Source organism: Ictalurus furcatus, chromosome 24, assembly GCF_023375685.1.
Source record: "Ictalurus furcatus strain D&B chromosome 24, Billie_1.0, whole genome shotgun sequence".
NCBI classification, from domain to species: Eukaryota; Metazoa; Chordata; class Actinopteri; order Siluriformes; family Ictaluridae; genus Ictalurus; species Ictalurus furcatus.
In genome coordinates, this window is record NC_071278.1 from 3,404,244 (window position 1) to 3,429,522 (window position 25,279).

Below are 25,279 nucleotides of genomic sequence, written 5' to 3' on the forward strand. Positions count from 1 at the left end.
TGATGATGAACAGTATGATGATGAAGAGTATGATGATGAACAGTATGATGATGAAGAGTATGAAGATGAAGAGCATGATCATGAACAGTATGAAGATGAACAGTATGATGATGAACAGTATGAAGATGAACAGTATGATGATGAAGAGTATGATGATGAAGAGTATGATGATGAACAGTATGAAGATGAACAGTATGATGAAGAGTATGATGATGAAGAGTATGATGATGAAGAGTATAATGATGAAGAGCATTAAGATGAACAGTACGATGATGAACAGTATGATGATGAAGAGTATGATGATGAAGAGTATGATGATGAACAGTATGAAGATGAACAGTATGATGAAGAGTATGATGATGAAGAGTATGATGATGAAGAGTATAATGATGAAGAGCATTAAGATGAACAGTATGATGATGAACAGTATGATGATGAAGAGTATGATGATGAAGAGTATGATGATGAACAGTATGAAGATGAACAGTATGAAGATGAACAGTATGATGAAGAGTATGATGATGAAGAGTATGATGATGAAGAGTATAATGATGAAGAGCATTAAGATGAACAGTATGAAGATGAACAGTATGAAGATGAAGAGTATGATGATGAAGAGTATGAAGATGAACAGTATGATGATGAAGAGTATGATGATGAACAGTATGAAGATGAACAGTATGATGATGAACAGTATGATGATGAAGAGTATGATGAAGAGTATGAAGATGAAGAGTATGATGATGAAGAGTATGAAGATGAACAGTATGAAAATGAAGAGTATGATGATGAACAGTATAATGATGAAGAGTATGATGATGAAGAGTATGATGATGAAGAACATTAAGATGAACAGTATGATGATGAACAGTATGATGATGAAGAGCATTAAGATGAACAGTATGATGATGAAGAGTATGATGATGAACAGTATGATGATGAAGAGTATGATGATGAACAGTATGATGATGAAGAGTATGAAGATGAACAGAATGATGATGAACAGTATGAAGATGAAGAGTATGATGATGAACAGTATGAAGATGAACAGTATGATGATGAACAGTATGATTATGAAGAGTATGAAGATGAAGAGTATGAAGATGAACAGTATGAAGATGAAGAGTATGATTATGAAGAGTATGAAGATGAAGAGTATGATGATGAACAGTATGATGATGAAGAGTATGATGATGAACAGTATGAAGATGAACAGTATGATGATGAACAGTATGAAGATGAACAGTATGAAGATGAAGAGTATGATGATGAAGAACATTAAGATGAACAGTATGACGATGAACAGTATGAAGATGAAGAGTATGATGATGAAGAACATTAAGATGAACAGTATGATGATGAACAGTATGAAGATGAAGCGTATGAAGATGTTAATATATTGTGATATATTATATAATGATCTCAGCCCAGGCTCCAGCTCATCAGGATGTTTTTAGCTGTTCTTCTGACTGATCACACCGTTACATCACTGTGTCCTGCAGCATACACTGAAATACTCTGAAACTATTCAGCGGCTTCTTCTGCGAGAATACTCGGAGCTGCTTCTACCAGAAGACGCTCGTAAACGTCCCATCCTCCAGCACAACACCGATCCACAGCTCCGTCCCTCAGACTCCCAGGAGACAAAACATCACCACGACACATACAAAGCTTTCCGGTTTCTCGGTAACATGACAGTCTGTTTTTTTTTTCTTATTAACTTGAAGTGACAGAAAAACGAGAAGCTGTTGAGGGAGCGAATATTTACAGCTGCTATAACGTAAGTGAGAACAGGAACTAACTTCCTGCGTGGATGCTCCTGAACATTAAATGCAACTATAAATGGATAAAAAATACTCTATGTTGCTCTTTAATTAATAAAATTTAAAAATAATTTTAAAAAAAAACATTGGCAGATTGCCGTGGTATAAGATGAATAAAACACTTCAGGATGTTCTTACGTATAGCGATGGACAACCATGGCTAAAATGACTAAGCAGCTCTAACCAATCACACGACAGCTACCAGCTGATGAGTGTGAAGTCTATCACGTGCTTCCTGTGAGACGTGAAGCCAGACAACCGCACGTCTCCAAACTAATGCTCCGTAACACACTCAGAGGAAAGCACGATCTGCCCTCTTTCTCATACACGAGCTCACAGATGCTTGCCATTGGCTAGTTCCACTGTGATTTACAGGGGAGAGAGAGTATGCCCCGCCCACCTTCGCTCTCTTAGGTGGCTGTAGCATTGACAGGATTCGAACTTTTTTTTAAATTGTGCTTTATCGGTATATAATTTTATTTTCTTTCATATTACAAACTGTGTGTGTGTGTGTGTGTGTGTGTGTGTGGAATGTTCAGTATAAGTTGTGTGTCGTGGTATGTATCCACATACGAGACTTGGCACATGCCTGTGTCGATGACCTTGAGTGAATCAGCAACAATAACTCCTTGTGTTTCCTGCCGTCTGTCCATCGGCACCTCTCTAAAAACACACACACACACACACACACACACACACACACACACACACACCATAACCAGCTGGGGTGCCTTTCATTTTAAGGTCCAAGAAACATTCTGACTGGGAATTCAAGCAAATTTTGACATTTAACCCCTTTCTTTCGTTCTTTCTTTCATTCCTTTCATCTTTGGCTTCCTTCTTTCTTTCTTTCATTCTTTGTTTCTTTTCATCTGTGGCTTTATTCATGCTTTCTTTCTATTGTTTCTTTTTTTTTATTTTTTCTTTCTTTTCATCTTTGGCTTCATTCATGCTTTCTTTCTATTGTTTCTTTTATTTATTTTTTCTTTCTTTTCATCTTTGGCTTCATTCTTTCTTTCTGTCTATCATGCTTTCTTTCTTTCTTTCTTTCTTTTCACCTGTGGCTTCATTCTTTCTTTCTTTCTTTCCTGCTTTCTTTCTTTCTTTCTTTTCAACTTCAGCTTCATTCTTTCTTTCTTTCTTTCTTTCTTTCTATCCCTTCTTTTTTCTTTCTTTTCATCTTTGGCTTCGTTCTTTCTTTCTGTCTATCCTTCTTTCTTTCTTTTCATTTAGTGAACACCTTCCTCACATTGGAGAAGAGAGAGCGAGAGAGAGAGAAAGAGAGATTTCTTTCTGTTTTCTCTATTTTTTTTTATTCATTTGAGTCTTTCATTCTTTGTATTTATTTTATCATTCCTTATGTCCTTTATTAGTTCCTTTATTGCTTTATTGATCATTTTTCTTTCTTTCTTTCTTTCTTTTCATCTTTGGCTTCATTCTAACTTTCTGTCTATCCTTCCTTCTTTCCTGCTTTCTTTCCTGCGTTCTTTCTTCCTTATTAAAACTGTTTTTGGGGAGATTATGATGCACTAATGTAATGCATCTTCAAAATCTTTTTTTTTTTTATCCCTCGTTCCCATTCGCCTGCTTACCCACAGAGCATTTTCTTCAGGAAATTTGCATTTAGTTCATTTTAAACTGTTATATAAAAACACACACACACACACACACACACACACACACACACACACACACACTCCTGTGTGTCACGCTCTTGCTGTTCTCTGTATGCAGCAGACAGTCCGTCACCCGGTCCTTCCTGTACAATCCAGTCCCACATTAATAAAGGCAGAGAGCCCCGGGGCACGGCGTCTGAGACTCGGTGCAAAATGAGTCACAGTGAGGGGCATGGAGCCCCAATCTGCCCCCACTCCACCCACAATACCACAGTGCCTGAGACCTGGTGCAAAATGAGTCCGAGTGAGGGGTACAGAGCCCCAATCTGCCCCCACTCCATCCAACGCACCATAGTGCCTGAGACCTGGTGCAAGATGAGTCCGAGTGAGGGGCATGGAGCCCCAATCTGCCCCCACTCCACCCACAATACCACAGTGCCTGAGACCTGGTGCAAGATGAGTCCGAGTGAGGGGCATGGAGCCCCAATCTGCCCCCGCTCCACCCATAATACTACAGTGCCTGAGACCTAGTGCAAGATGAGTCTGAGTGAGGGGCATGGAGCCCCAATCTGCCCCCGCTCCACCCATAATACTACAGTGCCTGAGACCTAGTGCAAGATGAGTCTGAGGGGCATGGAGGCCCAATCTGCCCCCGCTCCACCCACAATACTACAGTGCCTGAGACCTAGTGCAAGATGAGTCCGAGTGATGGGCATGGAGCCACAATCTGCCCCCGCTCCACCCATAATACTACAGTGCCTGAGACCTAGTGCAAAATGAGTCTGAGTGAGGGGCATGGAGGCACAATCTGCCCCCGCTCCACCCATAATACTACAGTGCCTGAGACCTAGTGCAAGATGAGTCCGAGTGAAGGGCATGGAGCCCCGATCTGCCTTCGCACCATCCAACACACCAGCACCACCACCAACGCTGTCCACCCTACAGGAGCTGAGTGTGTGCTCAGGAAGTTCTAGGTTTAGTACTTTACTGCCCCAGAGCAGATCAGCTCCGTGTTTACTAAACCCCACACCACAGTGTGCTCTCTTTATTCCTCTTCATCCTTCCTTCTAGATAGCTGCTGTAGATCTTCTTTTCTTTCAAACCTTTCCATTCTTTTTTCCCTTTTCTCCTCCCTTCTCCTTTCTCAATTTCATTTCACTTTCCTTCCTTCCTTCCTTGATTTTTTTTTCTGTTTTCCATCATTTCTTCATTCCTGTCTTTCTCTCTGCTTCCTTCTTTCCTTCCTTTATATCTTTCTCTCCATCCTACTACATTTTTCTTTCTTTCTTTCTTTCTTTCTTTCTTTCCCACTCATCTTTCTATTTCAGTTGTCTTCTTTCCCTCCGACCATCCTCCTTTCCTTCCTTCCTTCCTTTGTTCTTTTTCTTTCTTCCCCCATTTTTCTCTCCACTCTTCCAGTTCTTTCATTCTTTTTTTTCCATTTAAGTTTTCCTTTCTCTCCGACCTTCCTTCTCTCGTCCCGTCTTTCTGTCCCGTCTTACTTACTTTCTTTCTTTTCATTGTCGTCATCTATATCTTGTTTTTTTTTTTTATGTTAGACTGGTTATTATATAATCCCAGGATGAGTGTCAGTGTTTTTAGGATTACAGCACACATCCACCCGTAGACGTAATCCAACTCGACAGTTATCGTGAGCGGTGTAGCTCATCAAACTTATCCTACCACCATAATGCAGTTTACAAGCATGAAAGGAGCGGGGCTGTTCTGTTTTTTTTTTGTTTTTTTCTTTCTTTCCTCACATCACTCTTCCTCTCTCCTCTCACCGTCTCCAGTGGCTCTCTCTCTCTCCATTAGCTCGTTCATCACTGTCTGGTTTCTAATAATATTTCTCTGTACCAAACCTCATTGTGCGCTTGTTGAGATTGATAGCAGTCACGACACCAATCAGTTTATCTCTCCGTTTATTGCCCGTTTTCTCTTAATCATCTCCCCACTCCATGGCTCAGGGTGTCTGGGGGAGTGGGGGGTGGCTGCCTTGATTATGGGAACAATGCTAATTACGGTCGCAGACAAGTCTCCTTGCTGTGCTGAGGACAGAGAGCGAGATATTAAGATCTCTCGCGTAAAAATGGACGCCACCAACATTTGGCATCCAATGTAAGCTGCTCAGGCTGAAGTATTTATGTACAATATGTCTAAAAACCTGCCACGGATTTATATAAAATGCTAGTTTAGTGACAAGCAGGGCACTCGGGCGCGCCGTTAGAGGTTCAGAGGTGATCGTCTCGAAGGAATCGTTGTGAAGTGGTAGACAGAAGAGCGTTCTGGATGCTTTTACTTATGAATAAATACCCTTGAGGTCTCCATTCAAGAAAAGCGAGCAAGCTAGCTGTGTTATGTAGGTCATGTTTTAGCTACTGCAGGGAGACAAGCTTAACTAAAACCTAAACAGTGACAGTAGGCGACTTCTGAGCTAGCTAGCTATTTAAAAGTGGTACAAATGCAGTTTAGTTTCCAAAGAAAGAGTGGGGGAAAACATCTATTTCAGAATAAATTGCATTATTACAGTAACTGTTTCTATAGCTTGCTATTTCCAGATGTCATTGCTGTACCAGCTAAGTATAAGTAGCTATCTAGCTAACAGTGATATAAAAAAAATAATAAAAAAGGGTTACATTTCCACCATTCAAGTCCCTATGTATGAGCTGTTACTATAGAAACCATAAAGTGTTAGAATGAGTGCATGAAGATAAAAAATGATCATTTATGTTACAGTGCTGTTATAGAAAACAATTATTTGAGAATTCAACAGCACTGTGGTATAAATATCTTTAAATATCTCTACTGATGACCCCTTGGTGTAAAAATAGCCAGCTAGCTCCATGTAACACTTTTACACTTTTAGATAGTTATTTATACTTTAGCTAGTGCCACTATGACAGTGCCTCAATGATTACTAGCCTGCTAGCTCTATTCAACATGCTATTTTAAGTTACTACAGTATTAGCTAGCTAGCTAGTTAGGATATATAGGTAATGTTTAGCTACTCCAGTCATGACTTTAGTTCTAATACTAGCCTAATTAATAATTAGCTATCTAGAGGTAGTAAAAAATGCAGTTTCGCATGCATAGTTGCCAAAGGGGGGTGGGGAAACCTTCAGTTTCTAATACTTACACATTTACGTTTAGTACCTAGGGTTTGTCTATAGATAGCTATTTAGCAGTAGTTAAAAATAAAAAGTTTAGCAGCTTAGCTTGATAGTTACCTACTGTACTATTGTTGTGTTACACATTAGGCATCATTACAGTGACTAAACATTACCTACAGAACCTAGCTAGCAAGCTGAATGTAACCTAAAATAATGCACTAAATAGAGCTAGTTGGCTAGTGTTCATCAAGGGACTGTCACTGGAGCATGTTAGCTAAATATAAATAGCTAGCTAGCTAATAGAATCATAAAGTAATGCATTAAATAGAGCTGTGTAGTGTTCATAGCTAGCTAATAGTAACATAATGCTGTGCAATGTGTAACAAAGAGCTAGCTGGGTCGTGTTCACTGAGGAGTAGAAGATTCCAGAGAAGCATGAGGAAAACCCCAGCTGTTTATACTATCTCTATATGTCTTACTGAATGAGGTCTACATTATACTACAGCTCCTCTCTTAATTTTTCTATAGCTTGCTATTTAGCTAGATATCTTTTGCTACTTAATGACAACTCCTCTGTGAACGCTACCCAGCTAGCTCTAAGTTACACGTTGCACGGCATCATGTTACTATCTCAACCAGCTCCCAAGTTCAGCAGGTCGTGAATGAATATATCGTGTACACGAGTTCGGGTACTGGTAAGGACCCTGGCTCACTACACATTGGGATGCTGATGACTGAATTTCTGGCGACACGACTACGTACTACGTGTGGTTTTTGCAGTGCATTGTTTCCAGAGCAAATGTTTCAGTGCACGATTGAGACAGCCCTTAAAATGGCCGACTCCCTGATCAGTTCCCTGACTACTGAACTAGGGAGCTGGTTGAGACACACCCTATGATTCTATTAGCTAGCTAGTTATTTATTTATATTTAGCTAACATGCCCCAGTGACAGTCACTCGATGAACACTAGCCAACTCGCTCTATTTAGTGCATTATTTATGTTACTTCTAACTTGCTAGCTAGCTTATGTAGGTAATATTTAGCTACATGATGACGCCTATTGTGTAACACAACACTAGCAGGTAACTACCATGCTAGTTATCTAGCTATCTAGAGGTAGTAAAAAAAAAAAAAAAAAAAGCAACTTGCTGGACAATAATTCCAAAGAAAGAATAAAAACCTCTAGATTTATCACTGAAGTGAATCTACACTCCAGCTACTCTCTGGACTTTTCTATAGCTAGCTACTTAGCTACATATATTTTAGCGACTCTACTGATGATCCTTTTGTGTAGCCAGTGAGCTCTATTTAATACATCATTTTATGTAACAGTTAGCTGGCTACGTATTTAGCTAGTGTACCCCAATGAAGGTTCCTCCATGAACACTAGCCAGCTTTGAATGGTGTTAGCTAAGCAATAACTCCGGATGCAATTGAACAATGTAGCACTTTATGCTGAATATAAAAACTGGCATAAAAATAAGCGAGAAAATCGCTGCTTTATGAATAACGGGAACAGTTTTATCTCAGAAGAGGTCTTGTGAGTAGCAGAGAGCATCTCAAAACCTAGAAGATGGATCAAATGAGCCAGCTTTTTTGTGAAAAATGTAAGGAAATGCTTAGCCATACTTCTATTCCAGGGGATAAAGTTGGGATGAGTCAGGGATAGGTAGGTGTTAGCACTGCTCTCAGTTTTTTTTTTTGACAAATTTCGCTGACATATAAGCATCTTATTTTTTTCTTTAAAAATATTCATTTCAAGTTTGTCGCCATGTCAGTGCACAAGCGAAGATTTTTACATCATGGTTACGTCCTATAGAAAAATTTGACCACTATGAGAAATATAGTGTACGTCAAACTCGGGAGTTTTATAAAAGTAATGATGAGATCAACTTACTTTTGCATTGTGCTTTTTAAAAAAAGAAAAAAAAAGTATTAAATATTCTCTCCATGGTATATAATCAAATATTATCCTTATAAAAATCTAGCTATTCAAATACCCGGAATGGCGAACACATTGTTCCGTAGGATGAAGTATAGCACGAGGCCAGGAGGCAGAGCGTACGGGTCAGGAGAGATCACAGAAGAGGACCGAAAGAGACAGTGGAGGTGTCCAGATGACTCCGAGGTGTCTCCTGCGATATTGCCGGCGTTTTTGCATAATGTGTGATGAGTTCTCATCATCTCGGCTCCCCCACAACAATTTCATTACAGGCGGCTAATAAATGTTTCATGGCAGAACAAGCTGCTCGCCTCCGCTTTATTAAATCTGAGATAATAAAAGAAGAAAATCGCGAACGGGATGGAAGGGGTGGGTGGGTGGGTGGGTGGGCGGTGGGTGTCGAAGGAAGGAGATATGGAAAATGGCATAGACATTCTCAAACAGGGCCTCCGTATCTTCTGTTTCTGGGGCAACGGGTCCCCCCTCGCTCCTCTCCCCCCTTCCTCTCGCTCTGCCACGGAGACACAGGAAATGAGAATCTGGCTGACAGGATATTGCGTTCTGGTGGCCTGGGGATTAGCTGCCTTATCCAAACACATACGCGTGCACACGCACACACACAAGCACAAGCACACACACACACTCAGATACGCACATATACAGGTTCACGCTTACCTCGTACAGACACACCTCCCCATTGTTGTCTTATTTAATCTGTACACCGCCGACTATCTCGCACGCTACATAAACGGCTTTGCACGGGTGATTCAGCTTGTGTAAACCATGTGCAGGTTTATAGTATCACTCGGCCAACATATTACGCACAGGCGACCGAACAGCCGTGCTGTCGTCCGTACCGGTGGCTGTCACCTCGTCTTAGGACAATCATATGAACATCAATCAATAGACGCGACCTCACTATTTTGATGTGATTATCATAAAATCGCAATATGTTTAGGGATTTCTTTTAGGGCCTTGGAAGATTAAAATGTCCAGAGGGCATGAAGAGGGAGGGGACAATAGTGCTATATATCATTCACATCATCATGCGCATAAAGAGCTGGATGTGTCCTGGCCTGATCAGAAGGTCTCCTGTAATTTTTTTTTCTAGTTGTTTTTTTTTTTTTGTTCATATGTTTTGCTAGATTTTTTTGATAGCTAGCCAGATAAAATGAGAAACAGGAAAAGAAAATAAGCTCTATAGCTATATCAGCGTCCCTGATGTTTACGAAACACCATTTTGTTATCGTTACTGCTGATCTCACTCTCCACAACAAAATGTATTCTCCAAGACTTATTTATTCGTACTCATTAGGCACATAGTCTTGAATTATTTTCCTCCAAATAAATCAGAACACGGTGTGAAACCTTAAACGTCTTCCTTGATACTCAACCTGAGTGTTGTATTGAACGGGAAAATCCCAACAAGATCGGCATGAGATAAAACGTCGAACGTCAAATTGATCTTGGAGCTGTAAAGTGGGTGTGGCCTAATATTCTCAACATACATGTTGATCGACATCCGTCTGTACCAGCCTCGAGCCGAGCTAAACACGTTGCTGGATAAACTATGAATTTCAACGGAACGATCCTCGCCTGGTTAGCTTACACTTGCTCTGTTGGTGTTCGCATGCTACGTTTTCGCTTGCTTTTCAGCTTTCGCATGCCAGGTTTGCAAAACACAATTATTCAGACTCGCTAGGTTCGTTTTCGCATGCTAGGTTTTGCTCTCACTCCTTAGTATGTTTAGGGTTTTTTTTTTTTTTTGCTTTCTAGTTTGCTCAGGCTTTTTGATAACTGCTATCTTTGCGAGACTTTCCCAGCTTTGTGATTGACTGAACCTGATCTCTTTTTGTTTTTTTGTTTTTTTTGAAATCGTACAAATTTATTTAAAGTCTGGTTGGCGTTGTTCGATTCCATAAAAAAATAAACCTTATCGTACGAACCGAATCATGAGACTCATTAATTGTTCGCAAACGTGAAGCCACGTCGAAACGATCGACCTTTGCGATCGGCTTGGGAGGAGCTTACACGCACTGACGTTACCTGAGTTTAGCCACGCCCACTTTACATTAAACGCCGAGAAAGTGCACGTAGATAATTAGAAAGTCACTTGTTATTCATACTGCTGCATACTGAGAATCATTCACCTCATTAGAAGGTAACCAGACATTGACTCATCCATAAACGTACTTTTCTTTTGGATGTACATATTTACCCCGAGAATGATTCGAACAAAATCAAAGGCGCATCATGACTGACTGCCTTCCGTCAGTCTCTCTGACCTCGTATTTGACAGTGAGTGAAATGATATATACATTTATCACCTACCTGTTGGTGTTTTCATATTATCTTTGAGAATATTTGCGTTTCTGTGGGCGTGTGTGTGCGTGTGTGTGTTAGGGAGTGTAGCAGGCGAGCGTAGTGGGGAATGCTGGGAGATTTTAATAACGCAGAAGCAGTGCACTGAGATTTAATAAAGGGAGATGATGTGATTACTGAACCCTGGCGCTGAGCCACCTTGCTTCACAGCAATATCCGCTCATACACACAAACGCACACACTTTCTGTCTCATACATACACACACACACACATAGACAGACACACACACACCAATATAAACCATGCAATTATATTTACATGCATGATTTACATATCGATTCTTAATATATACACAAATGCACCAGCACAAAAGCTTGCGATATTTCTGACGGTGCACGAACCTTTCTTCAAGACGTCCTAACGTGTGTACATGCATGGAGAAGCCACCCACACCAAGATTCAGCTGTGATTTTTGTTAAGATTTATCAGAAGGACAATATGTCGGCTCGTGCGCCTACCTTACTGTCTGGGTAAGGTGAGTTTCGGTCCCATTTTCCCAGAGGTCATAATCACGGTTAACCCCTTCACTCCTGAGAGATCAAAGCTGTGATGAGTGATTGAACACAACCTGAAACCTCAGGAGTATAGCGCAATGACAGGGTACTTCATTTACTACGATTCGCGTCCTTTTTTTTTTATTTATTTTTTTTGGTGATGTTACACTGTGTACCGTGTGCTGGAAACATTCTGTACAAACGCTGTATCACTGCCAATCAGATGTTCTTGAGGTAGAGCTTGGAGCTCTCATGAACCTTGTTACAGTTAGTCTACTGATTAAATCAAAGAAAATTAAGTGACATTATAACGCGTTTTACATCAGAGCATACTGTCGGCATCAGGAATCCTTAATTATACCGTTACTGTTAATCTGAGGTAATAGAGCCTTTCTGAAATGAGGCAGGTTGTTGCTTTTGGTGCTAGAGATCCATGTGCTACTTGAGTATTTGTGACTGTGATATAAATGCTTTTTGAGAACTACTGACTGCTATATGAATGTTATTTGAAAACTACTGACTGCTATAAGAATGTTATTTGAGAACTACTGACTGCTGTAAGAATGCTATTTGAGTACTACTGACTGCTATAAGAATGTTATTTGAGTACTACTGACTGCTATATGAATGCTATTTGAGAACTACTGACTGCTATAAGAATGCTTTTTGAGAACTACTGACTGCTATATGAATGTTATTTGAGTACTACTGACTGCTATATGAATGCTATTTGAGAACTACTGACTGCTATAAGAATGCTTTTTGAGAACTACTGACTGCTATATGAATGTTATTTGAAAACTACTGACTGCTATAAGAATGTTATTTGAGAACTACTGACTGCTGTAAGAATGCTATTTGAGTACTACTGACTGCTATATGAATGTTATTTGAGTACTACTGACTGTTATATGAATGTTATTTGAGAACTACTGACTGCTATATGAATGTTATTTGAGAACTACTGACTGCTATATGAATGTTATTTGAGAACTACTGACTGTTATATGAATGTTATTTGAGAACTACTGACTGCTATATGAATGTTATTTGAGAACTACTGACTGCTATATGAATGTTATTTGAGAACTACTGACTGCTATATGAATGTTATTTGAAAACTACTGACTGCTATAAGAATGCTTTTTGAGAACTACTGACTGCTATAAGAATGCTATTTGAGTACTACTGACTGTTATAGGAATGTTATTTGAGTACTACTGACTGCTATATGAATGTTATTTGAGAACTACTGACTGCTATAAGAATGCTATTTGAGAACTACTGACTGCTATAAGAATGCTATTTGAGTACTACTGACTGCTATATGAATGTTATTTGAGAACTACTGACTGCTATATGAATGTTATTTGAGAACTACTGACTGCTATAAGAATGCTATTTGAGAACTACTGACTGCTATAAGAATGCTATTTGAGTACTACTGACTGTTATATGAATGTTATTTGAGAACTACTGACTATTATATGAATGTTATTTGAGAACAACTGACTGTTATATGAATGTTATTTGAGTACTACTGACTGTTATGAATGTTATTTGAGTACTACTGACTGCTATATGAATGTTATTTGAGTACTACTGACTGTTATATGAATGTTATTTGAGAACTACTGACTGTTATATGAATGTTATTTGAGTACTACTGACTGCTACATGAATGTTATTTGAGTACTACTGTCTGCTATATGAATGTTATTTGAGTACTACTGACTGCTACATGAATGTTATTTGAGTACTACTGACTGCTATATGAATGTTATTTGAGTACTACTGACTGCTACATGAATGTTATTTGAGTACTACTGACTGCTACATGAATGTTATTTGAGTACTACTGACTGCTATATGAATGTTATTTGAGTACTAGTGACTGCTACATGAATGTTATTTGAGTACTAGTGACTGCTACATGAATGTTATTTGAGAACTACTGACTCCTGTATGAATGCTGTATGAATGAGTACAGTTGACTGTATAGTCGTTTGAAAAATATTGACTGCTGAATGCTATTTCAATAATACTAACTTGTAAGATAAGAAGGACCTTTAGTGATTCCCTGTAGTATATGTATACTATTTGAATGCTATTAAATCCTCAATGCTGTTTGAGTACCACTGACTCCTGAAAGTTGTCGAGTACTACTGACTCCTGGATGAATGGTATTTGAGTACAATTGAATCCATAATGTTATTTGAGTACTAGTAACCGCTATATGAATGGCATTTGGGTACTATTGACTCCTGAATGCTGTTTCAATACTAATGAGTACTACTGACTCCTGAAAGTTTCAAGTACTACTGACTGCTATATGAATGGCATTTGAGTACTAGTGACTATTGAACACTATTTGAGTGCTACTGACTACTGAATGCTCTTTGAGTAATATTGAGTTTTTGAGTACTAGTGGCTGCTACATGAACAGTGTTTGAGTACTGAGTACCAGTGTCTTCTATATAAATAGTATCTGAGCACTATTAAGTACTGATTGCTATTTGAGTAGAGTTAGGGTTAGGGTTAGGTGACTGCTATGTAAATATTATTTGAGTACTATTGTATCTACAACAACATGAATGCTAATTGAGTAATATTTAGTAATGAAATACTACTGACTACTTAATTAATAGAATTTGAGTACTACTGACTGTGCGATGAATAGAATTTGAGTACTACTGACTGCTTAATGAATAGAATATGAGTACTACTGACTGCGCGATGAATAGAATTTGAGTACTACTGACCGCTCGATGAATAGAATTTGAGTACTACTGACTGCTTAATGAATAGAATTTGAGTACTACTGACTGCTTAATGAATAGAATTTGAGTACTACTGACTGCTTAATGAATAGAATTTGAGTACTACTGACTGCGCGATGAATATAATTTGAGTACTACTGACCACTTGATGAATATAATTTGAGTACTACTGACTGCTTAATGAATAGAATTTGAGTACTACTGACCGCTCAATGAATAGAATTTGAGTACTACTGACTGCTTAATGAATAGAATTTGAGTACTACTGACTGCGCGATGAATATAATTTGAGTACTACTGACCACTCGATGAATAGAATTTGAGTACTACTGACTGCTTAATGAATAGAATTTGAGTACTACTGACTGTGCGATGAATATAATTTGAGTACTACCAACCGCTCGATGAATAGAATTTGAGTACTACTGACTGCTTAATGAATAGAATTTGAGTACTACTGACTGCGTGATGAATAGAATTTGAGTACTACTGACTGTGCGATGAATATAATTTGAGTACTACCAACCGCTCGATGAATAGAATTTGAGTACTACTGACTGCTTAATGAATAGAATTTGAGTACTACTGACTGCGTGATGAATAGAATTTGAGTACTACTGACTGCGTGATGAATAGAATTTGAGTACTACTGACTGCTTGATGAATAGAATTTGAGTACTACTGACTGCTTAATGAATAGAATTTGAGTACTACTGACTGCGTGATGAATAGAATTTGAGTACTACAGCAATATGAATGGTAGTTGAGTAATATTTTCTACTGAATACTATTTGAGTGATATTGACTCCTGAGTACCACGGCCTATTATATAAATGCTTCTCTTTTTTTGAACTGGTATTGACTGCTTTATGAATCCTTTACATCTCAAATACCATCTACTCCCACAAGACCCTCCGTGTGACAGCAAGACGCACGATGAGACGAAATGTCATTTGTTATTGCGATCGTATCCGGCGGCGACGCCCGAATCGTCCATCCCATCACTCCCGGTCTCCCGCGCACTCATTTGGTTTGGTGATTCTGGTCTGCGGATCTGTTGCTCAGGGTGACTGTGAAGAGGGCTCAGTGTCTTTGGTATGGGCGTGTTAAGTAGGTGTAATTTTTGTTGGCGCGATTGGCAGATGGATTGAGACAGATTAGCTGTAGCAGCTGCGTTTCGGACAGGATCATCACGTCCACGCAGATCAGACGCCTTTATGTACGGACCTGGCTGCCTCTCCCTTCACCAGATTTAGGGAATAACACCTTCTTCTCACTCAGCGAGGGTTCTGGAGCACACACACACACACACACACACACACACTCTCTCACACACAAATGTACACACCCATTTCTCCTTGTGGCCCTCTGCAATAGAATCTTGTTTTGTTTGAAAATGTTTTTCATCTCGCTGCTCTTCATTTTACGTTGCTTGCTTGGGTTATTGCCTTTTCTTCTGCAGCATCTCGCACATTAAAAAAAAAAAGTTTCCCTTGGGTTTCTTATTACTTTCAGCGTTCACTTTTCATTTTTTTTTTCATTTCGTTTTTTTTTTTTTTTTGCAAAGTAGCATCCGCGCACATGCCAGTGTATGGTATCAGGCCACGATATAAAGTAAGATGATGTGATAATGCTTATCACTTAGCCTCACACACACACACACACACACACGAACGCACATGCCTGTCAATGCACGTGAACGTATTCAGGTGTCCCTGTGCATTGTGTTTGTTTGTGTATATGTGTGTGTGTTTGTGTGCAGGAGTGTACGAACGAAAAGAGCGAGAAATGCTCTGTTTATTTGAGTGTATGGAAAAAAAAAAGAGAGAAGAGAGATTAACCCCATGCTATTCTCAATCCTCGTTTATGAGTTTATAGCGTCTGTCTGGGCATCGCACTGTTTAAACAACAATCTAATTAATCCCGTCTTTATTAGTTTCACCGAGCTGAGCTGTGCCGGGAGAGAGGGAGGGAGGACGGGGCAATTCTGCCAGAAAATACTAACAAAAGGAGGGAGGGCACGGACAGGAAAAGAATGAGGGATTTAGGAAGAATTTAAGCGCGAATTGAAATGTGGCTTTAAATAAGAACTGACTTGTTTGGGGTGAGAGGTAAAAAAAAAAAAAAAAAAAGTGAAAATTAGCAAAGTAGGGGACGGGGACGTATAGCTAGGGCCGTTTTCCTTAATTAATATCAATGTTGCTAGAGTTATTACTCAAATATTTCACGTAAGCCTTTGTCACTTGAATAGGACGTCGTTCGTTTCCTGAATTAAAGCTCACTGAACGAATCATCAACTTCAATCCAACCAGTTTTAATAAAACTATGATAAATAAATAAATAAATAAATAAAACACTTATAACACCCTTAGTGGTTAGCACGTTCGCCTCACACCTCCAGGGTCGGGGGTTCGATTCCCACCGTGGCCCTGTGTGTGTGGAGTTTGCATGTTCTCCTCGTGCTGCGGGGGTTTCCTCCGGGTACTCCGGTTTCCTCCCCCGGTCCAAAGACATGCATTGTAGGCTGACTGGCGTGTCTAAAGTGTCCGTAGTGTATGAATGGGTGTGTGAGTGTGTATGTGATTGTGCCCTGCGATGGATTGACACCCCGGGTGTACCCCGCCCGGTGCCCGATGCTCCCTGGGATAGGCTCCAGGTTCCGCCGTGACCCTGAAGGAAGGATAAGCGGTATAGAGGATGGATGAATGGATGGACTTATAACACCACATCGTGTATCTAAAAGTGTTTTATTTCTCTGATACTACAGCAGTCTTGTATGGCCAACACAACACAAAAATTATTTATTAAAGAATGACATCGTTTTTGTCCGTTTACGGTTACATTTAACGCTAAATAAAAACCTCCTCGCCGTATCAGTACGCTGTTGCTATAACGTATTAGACAGAGCGCTTTAATAAAGGTTCTACAAAATGAATCAACACCTTCTGACCAATCGGAATCGAGAATCAAACATTTCTCTGGCGTAAATGCCGTTAGCGTCACACCAAAAGTTTTGAGCTTAATTAGAGTATATTGGTCAAATCAATCTGCGTCGTCATCGTATATAGTTCGTGATGTTTTTTTTCTCAACACTCCGGATGCAAACGTTTGTGAACCTCTTGTAAAAATGTCTGATGAATGAGTGTGAAGATGCTCTAATGTTATTTCCCAACGCTGGGGTATGCAAAGCAGCTTGACTACACAGCACTGGGTTAAATGAATTCATACTGTACGTTATCTTCATTTCAGTGTCTCAGTTTGTCTTACTGCTAAGTGCTGCCTCCCAGTGTCTAACCGAAAACACTGCACAGACGTCCAACATTTCGGTTTATACAGGATAGGTGTGTGTGTCAGGGATCAAATATATGATATATCATGATATTTAATTCTCAGTACTGTTACCATGGATGCTTGGATGGAGGATGAAAATCTTGGGAAGCATTTGCACGGGTCTTGTCCACGTATGAGAGCTGCCCTATACGAGAGGTTTCATATTTTGTCTAAATTAGACATTTGTTTTATTTTTATCCTAAAAAAAAAAAAAAGCAAGACCTGCTGAGATTCAGTTAAAGTGATCTCCGATCCGTTATTTTTAATACAAGGTCATGTTCAAATGTTAAGCATGTATCTTAGGGGTTTTTTTCTTTCAATATCCAGCAAACATCCTGTAATTTCTGGTTTGTGTGTGTGTGTTTAGGCTGTTTGTGCGGAAGTGCAGCGCGTGCCTGCAGGTGATTGGCCGCTCAGAGCTGATCATGCGTGTGCTGGGGCAGGTGTATCACCTGGGCTGCTTCAGCTGCTGCGAGTGCGAGCGCCGGCTCCAGAGGGGTGACGAGTTTGTGCTCAAGGAAGGTCAGCTGCTCTGCCGTGGAGATTATGAGAAGGAGAGAGAGATGCTCGCCGCCATCAGCCCCGCCCCCACCGAATCAGGTGAAATATAGTCTGTTTTTATTATCGTGCCATGTCTGTACATGTATAATGTAGGATGAAAGGATCATGGTAATGGCACTACATAACTGATGTACACAAGACTACATGAAGTGTAAGAAAAGAGCTCCAGTTTCACTAGGAACAAAACGGTACAGCGGCTTGAGATGAGGTATTTTGTTTTGTTTTGTTTTTAGATTTGTCATTTAATATTTAAAAATCAGTTTTAAGACCACGCCGGTTGAGAAGAATCCAGGTTTGATGATTTGAGATTGGACAAAATTGTTGTATGTCTATAGCCGCAATTCCAACACAGTCACCTTTTATAGCAAACCAGGAACCTTTTCAGGAACTCTGGATTTCCACTGGTTATCAGCAGGGCCAATTTTTGTACCAGGAACCTTCGATCACAGTTCCTGTACTGTAGTGAAAATACAAAACAGGAACATATCCAGGAACTCATCCAAGAGTTTTGGACCTCTTGATTTCCTCAAAAGGTTCCAGGAACCACTTTTAAAACGCATGTGACTGATGACTATTTTGTATTTGGCATTAAAACAAAACACTTCCTTTTCTTCTTCTTTTTCTGCTAAAGATCTGCGTTAATATGAATATTTTTCACACAACAAGATGGTTCTCATCGATTCTGTTATTTGAATTTATAATCATGCTACATTATGTCGTGGTTACGGTTCTTGTAGTTCTGTGAAAATACAAATCAGGGACTTGTCCAAGACCTTGTCCTCAAAAGGTTCCCACTTCTTTTATTTTACTGAACGTCATGATTGTGATACCTGTAGTGCTGTAAAAATGCCAGCTAGGAACTTGTCCAGGAACTTATGGAAGAACTTATCCAGGAATGTATTTCTCAGGAGAGTTTTTTTAGTTCCTTGAAAGGTTCCAGTACCCCATGTGACTTGTGAGAGAAATAACTGGCCAGGCCACCATTTTATATTATTAGAGATGACACTGACTTGATCCCAGGAGCAGCATTGGGCTGATATCAGCAAAAAATAAATAAATAAATAAATAAATAAATAAAATGGTGGATCGGACATCTTGAGGAAAAAAGAAATTATTATTATTTTTTTTTATCTGATTCTGTAACAAATAGAAAAGACTGATATTAGATTTTTTATTTTTTTTAAAAAAACTTGGAAAAGATTTTTTTTAAGTGGAATTGTTTACTTGACTGTATTTTTTTTTTTGATTGATTTCTATAATATTTATAGTTTCCACTTTAGTATATTTGTAATATAAGTGATGGTTGTGTGAAAAAAAAAAAAAAATCAAAAAGTTTACCGGAATAAAAAAGTTGTGGTTTTAGCTATATATTTTTTCCTATATTTTTACATTTACATTTTATTTATTTAGCAGACGCTTTTATCCAAGGCCACTTACAAGTGAGGAAATACAAGCAAAGCGGTATATATCAAGAGGAGAATAATACGAGTAATGCTACCGTGCAAAATCTTTTAATTTTAGAAAAGCAAAGTGTGCAGAGTAGAGGGTTTTTTTTCTTTTGGGTGGAGGCAAGTTAGGGGTTAGTTAAGTGTTCGTGGAAGAGGTGGGTCTTTAGCCGTTTTTTGAAGATAGTGACAGATTCTGCGGTCCGAATTGAAGTTGGAAGTTCATTCCTCCACTGAGGGACAGATAGTTCTTAAGATTTTTAAGTGCTTCCATTAAAAAAAAAAAAAGTCATTTCAAAGCTTAGAACCAATATCAGCTGATACTCAGCGTTTCAGTATCGTTGTCGTAAAAGAAAAACTGATATCGTGCCATCTCTAATCCTTCTCTTTATCTCCGTCCCGTGCAGTGAAGAGCGAGGATGAGGAAGGAGGCAGCAGCTCCATGGGAGGAAAAGCTGGCGATGACAGTAAAGAGCACAAGAGGTCCAAGCGGCCGCGCACCATTTTAACCACGCAGCAGCGCCGCGCCTTCAAGGCGTCCTTCGAGGTGTCCTCCAAACCCTGCCGAAAGGTGAGCACTCGGTCCACGATGTAAACCCACACACTGCAGGGGTGCCGTTTATTTGAAATCATTCGTTGTTATCATATTTGTGTCCGGCAGGTCAGAGAGACCTTAGCGGCTGAAACCGGGCTGACGGTCCGAGTGGTCCAGGTCTGGTTCCAAAACCAGAGAGCGAAGGTAAAAGTAGAAATCATCTTTTTATGTCTATATAGCTCATCCATTTTCCAGGCTTTGATAGAGTTTTTGGGTTTTGATTGTCCGTCTGGTTGTGTGTTCAGATGAAGAAAATCGCTCGCAGGCAGCAGCAACAGCAGCAGCAGCAGGAGCAGGAGCAGATCGGCGGCAGCAGGAGGGGTCCGAGCAGAGGAGGACGACTGAGTAACGACGACAGTGAGGGTGAGACGTCATGTTACCGCGTGTTACGTTTAATCACGCCGCTGTTATGGGAAAATAATCAACAACACAAAGGTGTGATGCATCCTGACATGAAGTTGATTATTTTCCAATAAGCGCACCTCTCAAAGTCATTTATTCCTCTTATATAACAGCACTTTGCGTTATTTAAAACAAAAAGTATTAACGAATGACACGATGTTTTTTTTTAATCATTTATATTCGCATTTAACGCCCTGTGGTATAACTCGTCTTTTAGCTTAAATCATCTGTATCTTGGGTAGCTAGCTAAGCTATCTATTTTCATACTTGATTGCTTGTTTACGTTCTTCCCATTGGTCGAAAGAACTATTTTTCCATTATTATTTTACCTCGTTATCAAATTTTCGACTAAGCTATAGTCTACGTAGTTTTGTTTGCCTTGCTATGCTGCTTACGTTAGCTAACGTTAGCTCGCTGTTATCGCAAGTATCACAATTCTTGATTTTATTAGCACCAAATTTAGGTAAAAAAATAATAATAATAATAATAATAATAATAATAAAGCTCCAGTCTCATTGGATGGATGAAGAGAAATCTAATTGCAGTGGTAATCATTTATACAGAGGTGGAAGGCACAAGTTGCTAAAATGTCTAGCTAACGTTATGTTAACTGTTATATTGTGTAAACTAGTAGCCAACACTGCGAGAATTCTGCAGCGGATAACATTAGGCTGTTATGTAATTAAAATATTCAGTCAGGTTTAGCCAAGCTAACTAACATTTGGATAACTGTTAAGCAAGGTCACTAGAATGCTAGCTAACGAGGATTTTATGTGATTACATCCATTAGCCAGGTTTAGACAAGCTAGCTAACGTATCAGGATATTTCACTGTGTAAACCTGTGTATCCAATTCGCTAAGAGTGTTAGCACACACTGGGTCAGATAGATAGATGTTGTAAATTTTTTTTTTTTTTTTTTTAACCTCAGTATGACAAATTATTGAGCTTTAATAACAGGTTTCTGGAAAAACCAAAACAAAAATGCAAAACAGTTCCAGAGCGTTAGCAGTAATGATATCACTGTAAACACTGCTGCGTGAGTAGCGGTAATATTAGCAAAGTTAAGAAAGAAAACTTAAAACAAAAACTTTTCTGTTATTTTTTATTTCATTTGATTTCGTCCTACACGTTCAGGCGCACTTTGTGTACACGGGTGATGAAGAAAGGACTTTGTGTTTCATACTTTGTGTACTATTGTGTCTCCTCACAGACGGTTCGAGCAGTCACGGCTTAGATGGCATGCTCTCGTACTCCTCCATGCCACGACAGCAGCTCTTGGCTCTCGACCCAAACCTGTACGGGGGCGAGCAGTTCCGGCACGGTCTCACACCCCCGCAGCTGGGCCCCGAGCAGATGCACCCGTACGGTAAGACACATAAAGCACACAGCACAGACATGAAATCACTACCAGCACTATACTACTATATCCTCTTATATACTACTATACTACTTTGTTAATGTATACTACAGCATACTGAAGAAATGACTATAGTGGATTGATATTGTGTAATAGATACTGTAGTATACTTTAGTATTTACTATATTCAACTGTAGTAAATTGTACTATAATGAAGTATATTATAGTATTTACCACACTTTGATAATGTACACTACAGCATACTGTAGAAATGACTATAGTGAATTGATAAACAGTATATTAAATATTCGCGTTACTATAGAATACTATGGGATACTATAGTGTGTTCTAGTGCTCATTATAATGTACTACAATGGTTTACAGCATTCCCCTGTGCTGTGGAGGTTGTCACACATGTTGTAGTACAGTATAGTACAGTTGTAGAAAATGTACTACAGTAACAACTGTAGATTTAAAAAGTAATAATAATTATTACTATAGTAGGGGTACCACAATAAACGACCACATGTCACTGCAATTGACTATAGTATCTTTACTGTAGTAAGGTTCAAAAACACTACAGGAATTCTACTACATCTTCTGTAGTAAATTTACTCTATAATACTATAGGGGCGTATGGTGCATGTGGGCTGAGTCACACACCGCTGTCTTTTTCCCCGGCGTCACTGAGACGCTTTATAAATCCATTGTGTTTCCACTGAGACGTTACACCTTCCTTACTTTAGCACAGTGCAATACTTCGTCCTGGTCTCACCACTCTAATTTCTTTATTTATTTTGTGTATTGTATTCTGATTAGTACATATACATACAGCGGGATCCAAAAATCTGGAGAGCGCTAGTTTCCATTCTGCATTCTTTTCTAACCGGACACGCTCATTTCTATCACGAATTATATTATTGACAACAACTCGAGCGGAAAGTAGAATCTTTGAAATGTTTACACGAGTTTGTTAGTATTTGATACGTCCGCTTTTTTTGTGCACTCCGGCCGGCATGGACTCCACAAGTTCGTGCAAAACCTGATGGTCCATTTTAAGAGTCGTCTGATCGCGTGCTTCAACAGATGAGATTAGACACGAGGAAAATCTGACCGCTTGTAAATAGCAGTCAACATGGCTAATATCACACATTTGCTTACATTTAAACACGGACTAGAAATAGTGAAGAATCTTGAATGTTTATATATATATATATATATATATATATATATATATATATATATATATATATATATATATACACAAACTTTCTTTGTTTTAAATATTTAAAAATGATAAAAGTTTCCAATTTTAAATGAAGAAAAAAAGTGTGGTCCCAGACTTTTCGATCCCCCTGCATATACATGTTTTATTCTATTTGAACGGTTTGTTAGCAGACAATCGACGTATGAATCTGGAATGATTGACAGTCCCTCAGGTGTTTTGAACTCTCCGATATTAACTGACGCCCCCTGGAAACTCCGCCCCCTTCCTCCCATCACTTATTAGTCATGTTTCGCCCGTCTCGATTTTTTCCTCTCCGTTAATGTGGTCCTTAATGTGAAATAAAATCTATCGATGTACTATATATTCATCTTAGCTAACATTAGACAGGTATATAGTGTCAGATAAGTGTTTCTGGTTTTCCAAAAAAAAAAAACAACAACAACAACAACAGTGTGTGACCTCTAACACTCTAGAAATAATTGTATTGGTAAAAGTAGATGGTAGAAATGAAATAAAAACTCTATTTGCTCTTAAAATGTGTTGAAACTATTTGATCAACGGTGAAAATATCAGCTGTGTGGGAACATTTCACGGTTTTTACGAAGGTCGTTGCTATATCATCTATAATTCCTGTATAATCGGTATATTGACAATATTGAAAATGCAGCATTATGCTTTTGTTTTTTTGTTTGTTTCAGTATTTACTGCATTTTGACCAACCCACCTTAACCCCTTCCTTCAGCAGGACTAGACAAATCTGATCAATACCAGGTAGCTTTGCAAAGGTATTCAAGCCACCTGGAATTTATGAGCTTTATCTGATGATTTTTTTTATTGCAAACTCACGTTCTCTTACAGTCTAGATTAATTATCGGTCAAATATTTCAAAGAGATTTGATCAATTTCAGAGCGGGGGGGTAAATACTTTTGCAAACCGCTGTATCCTGACATGTTGTGCAGCTGATTAATAAACGTGACTTTTCTTCCTCGCAGACTCCGAAACCGTTTTCCATGACTTGGACAGCGATGGAAGCCTGGGTCACCTCGGCGATTGTCTCTTGGCGACGGCCGAGGGAGGGGTGCTGGCAGGACGCGTGGGAAATCCGATCGACCGCCTGTATTCGATGCAAAACTCCTACTTCACCTCGTGACCCCTCTCCACCTCTGACCCCAGACTAACTCCGCCGCAGTCTACAAGAGAAGCAGCAAACAAACAGACAAAGCCTCGCTCAAAGCCCAGCGTGTTTGCCCAACTAAGCCTGCAGGATCTCTCATCCCGCAATCACACACGAGTTTACGTCAGTCACGATCCTGCAGGAATACCGCTATATAATGAGTTAAATAGCAAACAGGAAATGATGCGGTTTAGGGTTCGACTAGGAATAAGATCATTGTAGCCTCGTGGCTTAATTAATATTAATAAAACCAACACACACACACACAAACACACATTTACGTCATAGGCATGCTGTATATTTGATTAGGCAGCTGATCACCAACATTTTACCTCATCATCCATCTCAAACAGTTAGACAAAATTCATTCACCAATCCGTCATTTGAAAAAAGTCAACACACACACACACACACACACACACACACACACACACACACACACAGAAGATAAACCTTGCATAGGAAGCCTTGCATCTATATCATCACACAGACGTAGTCAGATTAGAACCACATCACATTTACAATGGAGTGCAAAAGTTTGTGCACCCCCAGGCCCAAATAATTCATATACAGCAATAAGACAAGCTATTATAGAAACGAAATGGTCGAATCTTGTATTTAAAGATATTAATAGTGTAAAATGGTGGCTCATCTCACTTTCTGGTTGTGATATAAGGTTTTAACGCCCACGTTTTGCCCTTTTGCCTCCAACTTCTTTCAAGAGCTTTTCAGTTGTCGTATTTGTCCACGAATTCCTTTATTGACTTGTTGTTGTAGTTGTTGTTGTTTTTTTTTTTGCATATCTGCCCTCTACAAAAAAAAAAAAAAAACAGGAAATGCCACACACACTTTACCAACCTCAGACCAATCGAATCAAATGTCAAACACCGTTGTGGTAAAAATGTACCGCCTTTTTCAGCACGCTAACAGATTGGACGCTCTACACGTATCGGTCCCATTTGATCTCACTTCACCTACGGTACGGGTTTCTTTTTTTCCCCCACCCAGAAACTATCATGGGGGTACAAACTTCTGC

The 25,279-nt window shown here is 39.3% G+C and overlaps 1 protein-coding gene across 1 annotated transcript; it reads left to right on the top strand.

The window, feature by feature from the left end:
- Positions 1-1,298: 1,298 nt before the first annotated feature.
- lmx1al (LIM homeobox transcription factor 1, alpha-like) lies at positions 1,299-24,219 on the top strand. Its single transcript, XM_053613498.1, has 9 exons — positions 1,299-1,380; positions 3,558-3,905; positions 15,912-15,915; positions 17,847-18,079; positions 19,893-20,056; positions 20,147-20,224; positions 20,326-20,443; positions 21,694-21,849; positions 24,062-24,219. Exons 1-9 carry the CDS (start codon positions 1,299-1,301, stop codon positions 24,217-24,219), a joined length of 1,341 nt encoding a protein of 446 aa, XP_053469473.1.
- Positions 24,220-25,279: the final 1,060 nt, after the last annotated feature.

Bases quoted from the DNA above. Each gene is read 5' to 3' on its own strand.
- lmx1al (XM_053613498.1), top strand. From the start codon at position 1,299: ATGAACAGTATGAAGATGAAGAGTATGATGATGAAGAACATTAAGATG. The intron at 1,381-3,557 runs GTATGAAGATGT...CTCTGTATGCAG, and splicing joins GAACAGTATGAAGATGAAGC to CAGACAGTCCGTCACCCGGT. The intron at 20,444-21,693 runs GTGAGACGTCAT...GTCTCCTCACAG, and splicing joins GAGTAACGACGACAGTGAGG to ACGGTTCGAGCAGTCACGGC.